Raw genomic sequence first — 10,449 nt, 5'->3', positions numbered from 1 at the left:
AACAATAGCTGGAGAGGGTGTGGAGAAAAAGGAAACACTCTTACACTGTTGATGGGAATGCAAACTGGTACAGCCACTATGGAGAACAGTGTGGAAATTCCTTAAAAATCTGGGAATAGAACCACTCCAGTGTTCTTGACTGGAGAATTTCTTGGACAGAGAAGCCTGACAGCCTATAGTCCATGGGGTCTCAAAGAGTCAGACACAACTGAACGAATGAGCACACACAATTATATTTCAACTGTTTTTGAAAAACATTCGTTATCAGAAAAAATAATAAAATTCATTTCAAAATGTATGCAATCAGAATATTATTTCCATTTCATAAAAGGTCAAGTTACCCAAGAGCATCCAAACTCATATTTTAATTCTCAAGCTTATGCTTGCAATGATATGCATTTAGAAACTGACAGTCTTCTGTTCTTATTTCCCATAAAGATTGTACAGCACAGTTATGTTCACCAGGTAATTTCTCTTTTATCCTGTTATGGAAAAATGCATAATTCTGTTATATTCTATGAAGACATCTCATGAAACAATAGCATTTTCCATGTAACTGTAATACAAGATATTTTGAAAATGGGTAATGAAGTCTTTAATAAAATTTCAGTATCAGCTTATTACTAGGAAATCGGGCTACAGAGTAGCCTAGTTTTCAACATTGGTATCAACATTTTATTAACTTTCAATATCTTCCTTCAGCTTTCTATAATTCGACTGAAACAAATGTATTCATGTTATTTTAAAAATATTTCTTTTTTGTATTTTTCCTCCTCTATATAGCATTCTTTTTAAAAACTTACTGTAGTTTGCAAGTTGAACCATTTAGCCACTTCCAAGGACGACCGCGGCCTTCACGAGAGACTTGAATCCACGATATAATTGATAGGGACATCAGAAATTTCTAGCCCAAAATAAAGAATTTTCACTTAAATAGTCCTTATGAAATGTTTTTGTTAATTTTTAAAATGCAAGTCAAAGGATGTGTTCTTTCATAGCATCTTTCATTCTTTGAACAAATTGAGCATGTTAGATTCTAATCTAACACTAAAATTAGGAGATGAAAGTTCAAAATTTTAATAGCACCATAAATATTAACCAATATCTGTACTTTTGATTCAAAATTAACTCAACATTTATACTTACCAGTTTCACTGTGTTCTAATGTTAATAAGGAAAATTCCTTTTTTTTCAACAGCCATTTGATAAAGGGAATATTTACAAAGACATGAATTAGTTGAATACACCTTGCATAACTTGGGGAGACTTACAGCTGTGAACTACATCTGACATTAAGCCTAAGGGATAAGAAGGTGGAGTAATTGAATACGTGCAATGAGGAAAATTCTGACTCATATAATTTCATTTTCCCTCATATCAAAACTAACATAGCAAGGCTTTAAATAAGTCTTTAGATTCCATGACATTCATTTTTCTGGATATTGTGACAATATCAGTGGATTTCTCTACTATTATATGTTTCTCAGAATTTCAGTTTTAGAGGGAAAGTAAGGAAATGAAATTGAGAAAATAAGTGACATGAGAGCCGGATTTGGTTTTCTGAGCCTGACACCATTCTTTGACTAGATAAACCCCAAAGCCATCTGTTTCTGTATTGGTGGAATCCAGTGGACCAGACAAGGGGTCAGAGACATTTCTCTCTGCTCCTCCCTGCTAAGTTCAACTGTAAACATGGGAACTAATGAAAGACAGGAGAAAGGAGAACTCTGAAAGGTGGAAAGAGAAGGGTGATGTGGCTTGAGACTTCCCAGCAGTCCCACTCTTCTGTAATCGCTAATCACTTCTCAGTGATGAGAAAACAAGGTGGGAGGTGAGGGAGTGATAATTAGGGGCATCTTGTATCTCCCCACCAACCAGGTAAAAGTGATCGAGGCCTCTTACTTACCAAACACCCAATACCTAACCTAGCTGTTGGGGGTGGCACAGGTAAGCCATTCCTCCTGTGTGTTGACAGAATCATGTAGGCAACACCAGGTAAGCCTTACAAGGTGATCCATTAGGACACTTACTAAGAAGGAGCAGTCAGAGAAATTGCCTCTGTTTCCTCCACTGAGAGACACTAGGGTTGGGTGATAGGGATGGGGATGGGACCAGCAAAGGGGATGTCTTGACTAACACTACTGAAGCTAAGAAGCCTCTTTATCCCTGAGGGTGGAAGACTCCATCTCTACACAGCGGCATTGGAAAGAATGGATCTTAATTGTTGAATTCACACAATGAGCTGTGGAAATTTACAAACTTCACACAAATGCAAAAATTTGGAGGAACTGCAAAATATCATATGGCAGTGATGAGGCAGAGACAACTTGTATGATTCCATGTGCTGGAGTAGAAAATGGCAACCCACTTCAGTATTCTTGCCTGGAAAATTCCATGGACACAGGAGCCTGACAGGCTGAAGTTAATGAGGTTGCAAAGAGTCAGACACGATTGAACGACTAAGCATGAACACGGGATTCCATGTATATGATTCAAAAGCAATCAAAGAGATTCTATAATATCAAAAGTCAGGACAGTGAGTAAATAAGGAGGTGGAGAAGTGATAAGATATTACAGAGGGGTGGGGCTGCTGGGAAGTTGAAACTTCTGTTCCATGATCTGATGTGCAATTACACAATTCTATAGGCAAAATCATATGTTTATTTTCCTTGATGTATGGTAAAATTAGATAGCACAGTGTATTTTAGAACTTAATAGTATTTGTAGAAGCATGGTTTTCTATGAAAAACAAGAACCAGAAATTACTACACATGCATGAATGGTATAAAAATGTAAATAAAGTATCATAAAGTTAAATTCCATTGTTTAATGGAATACTAGCAGACCTTAAAATAAACAAGCTACAAATATGTACAAAAGCACAAGTGAATCCTAACAAATATAATGTTGACTAAATGAAGCCTTTAGCAAAGTGTTGGAAACATTTAATAGCTTACCATTTCCTCTTCATTGTCTATATAAAGCAGAGTAGAATTCTTAGTAGCACAGGATATCAAACTCTCATTCCACGATTTTTTTTCCAAACTAGTATAATAGCAGTTGTTGGAATATGTAAGCCAGTCTTTTGGACAATGACCACAATGACATTCTGAAGAAAGATTATGAATTACTATTCAAAAACAATTTGAATTTGAAAAATAAAAATTAACTTACATATATGCATAGATATAAACATATGTATATATACACATACACACATATATATATAATAACATATCTATGCATCCTCAAGGCTGGTACATATAAAACAAATCTCATTCATGCATTCATAGAGAGGGTCTGTCTTTAATATATGTCCCCATATAAAGGAAACACATAGAAATATCTACTCTTTACATGTCCTAAAAATCAAGAAATGAAACTTCTATTTTAGAATAGCAAAATTATTTGTCTCTTATCATATTATATCAGGAGGAAATTCCAGCCAATTGCCAACAATGGATATGGTGATCATATTATTGCATAGGGAGAAGCACTCTCCTATAATCATTTATTTATGAATGTTTATTGCCTGATTTTATAAATTATGTTCTATCCCCAAATCTATTCTTATTTTCACTAGCCTAAGGTAGAGACAAAAATGAATTGTATTCATATCAGAACTTTTAAAATCATTATGTACCTTTCTGGAGCCTCGTTATGAGAGAGGAGTAATTCTGTTCCTGTATTACAGTAGCTACAAAATTAATCATTAAAAAGTTAATATTGCTTTAAATAAATCATAATGATTTTAGTTTATGAGCTTGAGAATTCAGTTTATTGTTTAGAATTAATCTGAAATAAAACTGATTTAGCAAGAAAAATTAATTAGGTAATGAAGATTTGATGGAAAAAATATTTCAAAAACCTAACGGAACAAACTTCACCACGTCTTACAGTATTTGGTTTAAGCAATCTCAAGAATTAATTTGTATTTCTCAATACGAGCTTTAAATTTCCTAAAGCATACTTTTGACTTATGAAATCAGAATATACATATACATGCTCTCTGTAATTCTCCTGTGTTGTATATTTCTGACAAATTAGATATAACATACTGCATTTATCTAAATGCATGTATTTTAATGATAGGCATATTGTATAATATTATGAAATGTTTAGCAGCACTGACCATCAGTAAAGTGATAAGTTCCCTTACAGTTTTTCAAACACCAGGGAGTAACAATGATCGTTGTCACCACAGTGGACATCAAGACAAGGCAGATGATTCCCAGGATCCCAGCAATGAACTTCTCTGGAGGTGATGGTGAACCTGCAGGGACAGAAAAGGAAACTGAGAAAGGAGTGATGGGGACAGTTGTTCAGAGTTTACATACACAAGAACCCACACGAGCACAGAGTTATGGATATAAACGTGGACCCCAACCCATTTTGACCACTGTAGTCTTTCTCTCAGAATATACCGTTGCGTTTTCAGCAAATGTAAGACTACATGAGTTGTTGATCAAAGACTTCAAATTATAGTAATGCCGGAATAAAAGTAGTCCTCCGATTTCACATCAGAATCCCATATCCAGCTTCAAGTTCTGTTCCTCAAAGTGAAAAATACGTGAGCTTATCCCCTACTCTTCCTCCACACCTCTGCACCCCACTGCATATCCTAGAACAGCTCCATGTGTGTCTAGTAAGTGTTTACCTTTGGCGTGGTGATTCTTGTCATTCCCATGAAGATTCTGAGGAGCATTTTGAAGATTTAATTCTACATATGTTAATTCCTGCTCAGTCATTGAAATGGAACTTTTAGAAACCTTAGGTTTTCTTTTCTGCCTCTTTGAGTTCTTGACTCCCTTCAGTTCTGCATAGGTTGCTCCTTGGTTATTCATCTCTGCAGCTGAGTGAGATCAAGGACTGTGCTTGAAGTGAACTGAGGTTGAGTGGTGTATGTGAGATAAGCACCCTAGTACAATGACACAGGCGGGGCCAAGAGCTTAGTGCTCACTTTGCACCTGAACAAACTTAAAGCCTGGTAAATTCCTTACAACTGTAAACAAGTTTTTCATGATAGAATGCTTTTATCAAAAAGATATTCTATATTTGACACATATATTATTGATTGAAACAGTGAAAAGCAATAAATTAGGGAGGAATAAAGAAGTTCATGAACAATAATATCCTTATTAATTCAGATTCCATGGAAATATTTTAAAACCATCATAGTGCTTGTGTTCAAATTAAAATGTTCTGTTAACAAGAGAGATTCACCCATATTTATGATAATTTTGAAATTTAATAATGGTTAAAACAGTTCTTTAAACATGAGGAGAGAATAATGTTGACATATATAATAATTTCCTACACTAAATTACATTATTTGGTGACTTACATTGATTGATGTAAAGGGATAACAAATAGTCTTTATTTCAAATGGTTGAGGAGTTCTGAGAAAGCATTAAAAACTGAGGAAATGCTTCATATATTGGAAAGTGTTGCTGCTAAGTCACTTCAGTCGTGTCCGACTCTGTGTGACCCCATAGACGGCAGCCTGCCAGGCTTTTCCATCCCTGGGATTCTCCAGGCAAGAACACTGGAGTGGGTTGCCATTTCCTTCTCCAATGCATGAAAGTGAAAAGTGAAAGTGAAGTCCCTCAGTCGTGTCTGACTCTTAGCCACCCCATGGACTGCAGCCTACTAGGCTCCTCCATCCATGGGATTTTCCAGGCAAGAGTACTGGAGTGGGGTGCCATTGCCTTCTCCATGGAAAGTGTTACATGACATATTAAACATATATAACAAAGTAATATGAAAAATAAACAAAATAGGAAAGACTAAAAAATACTTATTTTACAAAAGTAGTTGATAATTGATTTAATGGCTAATATCTGAATCCACAATATGATAAACATTTATAGGTCACTTATGGAAGAACACTGTTGGTTCAAACTTCCAGAAAGATCTGATAGATGTCCAAGTTAGTAAAGGTCATTTTAGCTGTATAAGTGATGGTAATTACTTGTAAAAAATCCAGATAACATAATTTAATAAATCAGACAATTGATGCAGTAGTCAGAAATATCTGGAAATTAATTATGACTGAAATTTATAAAATGTGACCTTCAAAAATTATTTACTATCTGGTAACCTATATTATTAATGTAAAATGGAAATAAGTTTATGCAATATATAATGTGTGTAACACTGAGCACTCAACCTGGAATTTATAAGTTCTCAGTAATTATCAGTTTTAATTATTATCTTAGTCATCATTTCTATGGTACTATTTCTGATTTATATCAGCCTTTAATTAGTATAACATATCATTTATGCAATGTTTGATTTTTAAAAAATACTTTAATTATGACAATTAAGTTTAAATTAGCCTTTAGGTATATGGCAAAACCAATACAATATTGTAAAGTTAAAAACTGAAATACATTAAAAAAAGAAATTACTTCATCTTTAATTTTATTAAAAAATTAGGGTTCTTTTATTCAATCTAATACATATAGGAGGAATTATGTTTGGCCTTTTGCTATATAATGAATTCCTTTCCAAGAATCTGTTTATAGAGGTTGAGCAAAATATGTACACGTATTATTATACAAAAAAGCTTACCATCTACTGATTATAAAATCCAAAACTAACTGTTCCCTATCATGAGGTCAATAAATTTCACTTAATATTATATACACACCCAAATATGAATGTGTGTATTCACTTGACTAGCGTTCTACAGACAATACTTTGAATACTTGGAGAAATCACCCAATATTTGGTATTTTATGGTTATTGTTTATACCAAATTATTAAAAAAAAACAATGTTCTACTTTGATTTTGTTGTATATTTACTATAGCTCAGTTGCATCCCCTCTAACATTTGTTAGTTCCCACTAAGTGAGAAGGTCTAGCAGAGAGACAGGAGAGGAGGGACACATACCTTTTGTTGCCTAGGAAGTCGTGCATTCTTTAGTGTGCAGATCAGGTTACTCTCTAAAAAGAGACCTGCTTAGGCTGGTAACGAAAAGAGAAATTTAAAAACTTACAACCCGGTCAAGATAAGCAATGTCTGTGACCTTCACAGGCTGCCCTGTGAAGGCTCAGAGTGAAGCTAGAATGGAAAATATTGATTTGTCGTCAATGTGTCACTTCAGGTTTGAACAGGAAATCCTCACACTTAGGCGAGTTGAAGAGAGTTTAGCTTATCACACACCTCCAGAAAATAGGAGACTTTGGGCTCCAATTAAAAGGACAAATGGATCTCTAATTGTGTTATTTATATTTTCCATTTTTAAATGCCTCTGAGAAATTGTTATCATATACTGTGAGATCCATTAGATCTGATAAACAGAGTGCCTGAAGAACTATGGATGGAGCTTTGTGACACTGTATAGGAGGCAGTGGTCAAGGTCATCCCCAAGAAAAAGAAATGCAAAAAGGCAAGATGGTTTTCTGGGGAGGCCTTACCAATAGCTGAGAAAAGAAGAGAAGCTAAAGGCAAAGGAGAAAAGGAAAGATATATTCATCTGAATGCAGAATTCCAAAGGATAGCAAGGAGAGATAAGAAAGCCTTCCTCAGTGACCAGTGCAAAGGATAGAGGAAAACAATAGAATGGCAAAGAGTAGAGATCTCTTCAAGAAGATTAGAGGTACCAAGGGAAAATTTCATGCAAAGATGGGTACAATAAAGGACAGAAATGGTACGGGCCTAACAGAAGCAGAAGATATTAAGAAGAGGTGGCAAGAATACACAGAAGAACTATATAAAAAAGATCTTCATGACCCAGATAAGCACCCAGATCACTTGCCTAGAGCCAGACATCTTGGAATGTGAAGTCAAGTGAGCCTTAGAAAGCATCACTATGAACAAAGCTAGTGGAGGTGATGGAATTCCAGTTGACCTATTGCAAATCCTGAAAGATGATGTTGTGAAAGTGCTACACGCAATATGCCAGCAATTTTGGAAAACTCAGAAGTGGCCACAGGACTAGAAAAGGTCAGTTTTCATTCCAATCCCAAAGAAAGGCAATGCCAAGGACTGTTCAAACTACTGCACAATTGCACTCATCTCATTTGCTAGCAAAGTAATGCTCAAAATTCTCCAAGCCAGGCTTCAACAGTACGTGAACTGAGAACTTCCAGATGTTCAAGCTGGATTTAGGAAAAGCAGAGGAAGCAGAGATCAAGTTTCCAACATCCATTGGATCATCAAAAAAGCAAGAGACCAAAAGACTGTTATATATATCTGTGTCTCTTGCTGTCTCACATACAGGGTTATCGTTACCATCTTTCTAAATTCCATATATATGCGTTAGTATACTGTATTAGTGTTTTTCTTTATGGCTTAGTTCACTCTGTAGAATAGGCTCCAGTTTCATACACCTCATTAAAACTGATTCAAATGTATTCTTTTAATGGCTGAGTAGTACTCCACTGTGTATATGTACCACAGTTTTCTTATCCATTCATCTGATGATGGACATCTAGGTTGCTTCCATGTCCTGGCTATTATAAATGCCATTGAAACATGTATAATATCATATATGAAACGAGCCACCAGTCCAGGTTTGATGCATTATACTGGATGCTTGGGGCTGGTGCAGAGACGACCCAGAGGGATGGTACGGGGAGGGAGGAAGGAGGGAGTTTCAGGATGGGGAACATGTGTACACCTATGGCGGATTCATGTTGATGTATTGCAAAACCAATACAATATTGTAAAGTAATTAACCTCCAATTAAAATAAATAAATTTATATTAAAAAAAAGAGACCTGCAGAAAAGCATTTACTTCTGCTTTATTGACTATGCCAAGCCTTTGGCTGTGTGGATCACAACAAATTGTGGAAAATTCAGAAAGAGATGGGAACACCACCCAACCTGCCTCCTGAGAAATCTATATGCAGGTAAAGAAGCTGCATTTAGAACTGGACATGGAAAAACAGAGTGGTTTCAAATCAGGAAAGGAGTATGTCAGGCTGTTGTCACCCTACTTATTTAACTTATATGCAGAATACATCTCGAGAAATACAGGGCTGGATGAAGCACAAGCTGGAATCAAGATTGCTGGGAGAAATATCAATAACCTCAGATATGCAGATGACACCACCCTTATGGCAGAAAGTGAAGAAGAACTAAAAAGCCTCTTGATGAAAGTGAAAGAAGAGAGTGAAAAAGTTGGCTTAAAGCTCAACATTCAGAAAACTAACATCATGGCATCTGGTCCCATCGCTTCATGGCAACCAGATGGGGAAACAATGGAAACAGTGACAGGTTTTTTTGGGGGTGGGGGGCAAAATAACTGCAGATGGTGACTGCAGCCATGAAATTAAAAGTTGCTTGCTCCTTGGAAGGAAAGTTATGACCAACCTAGACAGCATATTAAAAAGCAGAGACATTACTTTGCCAACAAAGGTCCATCCAGTCAAAGGTATGACTTTTCCAGTTGTCCTGTATGGATGTGAGATTTGGACTATAAAGAAAGCTGAGAGCCGAAGAATTGATGCTTTTGAACTGTGCTATTGGAGAAGACTCTTGAGAGTCCCTTGGACATGAAGTAGATCCAATCAGTCCATCCTAAAGGAAACTAGTCCCAAATATTCACTGGTAAGACTGATGCTGAAGCTGAAGCTCCAATATTTTGGTCACCTGATGCAAAGAACTGACTCCTTTGAAAAGACCCTGATGCTGGGAAAGACTGAAGGCAGGAGGAGAAGGGGACGACAGTGGATGAGACGGTTGGATTTCATCACTGACTCAATGGACATGAGTTTGAGTAAACTCTGGGAGTTTGTGATGGACAGGGAGGCCTGGTGTGCTGCAGTCCATGAGATCACAAAGAGTCAGACACGAGTGAGCAACTGAACTGACACACTAAAAGATCTAAAAATTGTGCTATGCTTAGTTCCCCAATTGTGTTCCAACTCTTTGCAACCCCACGGCTTCCCTGGTGGGTAAGAGGTTAAAGCCTAAAGACTGTAGCCTGCCAGCCTCCTCTGTCCATGAGGATTTCCCATGCAATAATACTGGAGTGGGTTCCCATGACCTCCTCCAAGGGATCAAACATCAAACCCAGGTCTGCCATAGTGCAGGCAGATTCTTTACCATCTGAACCACCAGCCTAAGAATACTGCAGTAGGTAGACTAGCACTAGGTAGACTAGCCCTTCTTCACGTTATCTTCCTGACTAGGAACCCAACTGAGATCTTCTGCATTGCTGGTGGATTCTTTACCTGCTTACCAGCTGAGCTATCAGGAAAGCCCCCCAAAATGCACTGCTGCTGCTGCTAAGTCTCTTCAGTTGTGTCCGACTCTGTGCGACCCCATAGACGGCAGCCCACCAGGCCCCCCCGTCCCTGGGATTCTCCAGGCAAGAATACTGGAGTGGGTTGCCATTTCCTTCTCCAATGCATGAAAGTGAAAAGTGAAAGTGAGGTCACTCAGTCGTGTCCGACTCTAGGGACCCCATGGACTGCAGCCTAACAGGCTCCTCTG

General features: G+C 37.0%; 1 protein-coding gene across 2 annotated transcripts; it reads right to left on the bottom strand.

The window, feature by feature from the left end:
• Positions 1-265: 265 nt before the first annotated feature.
• LOC113892468 (NKG2-A/NKG2-B type II integral membrane protein-like) lies at positions 266-4,903 on the bottom strand. 2 transcript variants are annotated; one of them, XM_027541327.1, is made up of 6 exons: positions 4,658-4,903; positions 4,133-4,273; positions 3,644-3,697; positions 2,958-3,109; positions 804-904; positions 266-482 (listed from the first exon to the last, which is right to left on the bottom strand). In XM_027541327.1, exons 1-6 carry the CDS (start codon positions 4,842-4,844, stop codon positions 365-367), a joined length of 753 nt encoding a protein of 250 aa, XP_027397128.1. In that variant the 5' UTR covers positions 4,845-4,903; the 3' UTR covers positions 266-364. The 2 variants fall into 2 exon arrangements, with proteins under 2 accessions (XP_027397128.1, XP_027397129.1); XM_027541328.1 differs by having other exon boundaries at positions 4,160-4,273.
• Positions 4,904-10,449: the final 5,546 nt, after the last annotated feature.

The sequence above is a fragment of the Bos indicus x Bos taurus genome, chromosome 5, assembly GCF_003369695.1.
Source record: "Bos indicus x Bos taurus breed Angus x Brahman F1 hybrid chromosome 5, Bos_hybrid_MaternalHap_v2.0, whole genome shotgun sequence".
Classification (NCBI taxonomy): Eukaryota; Metazoa; Chordata; class Mammalia; order Artiodactyla; family Bovidae; genus Bos; species Bos indicus x Bos taurus.
This window is presented reverse-complemented; position numbering and strand designations above follow the sequence as displayed.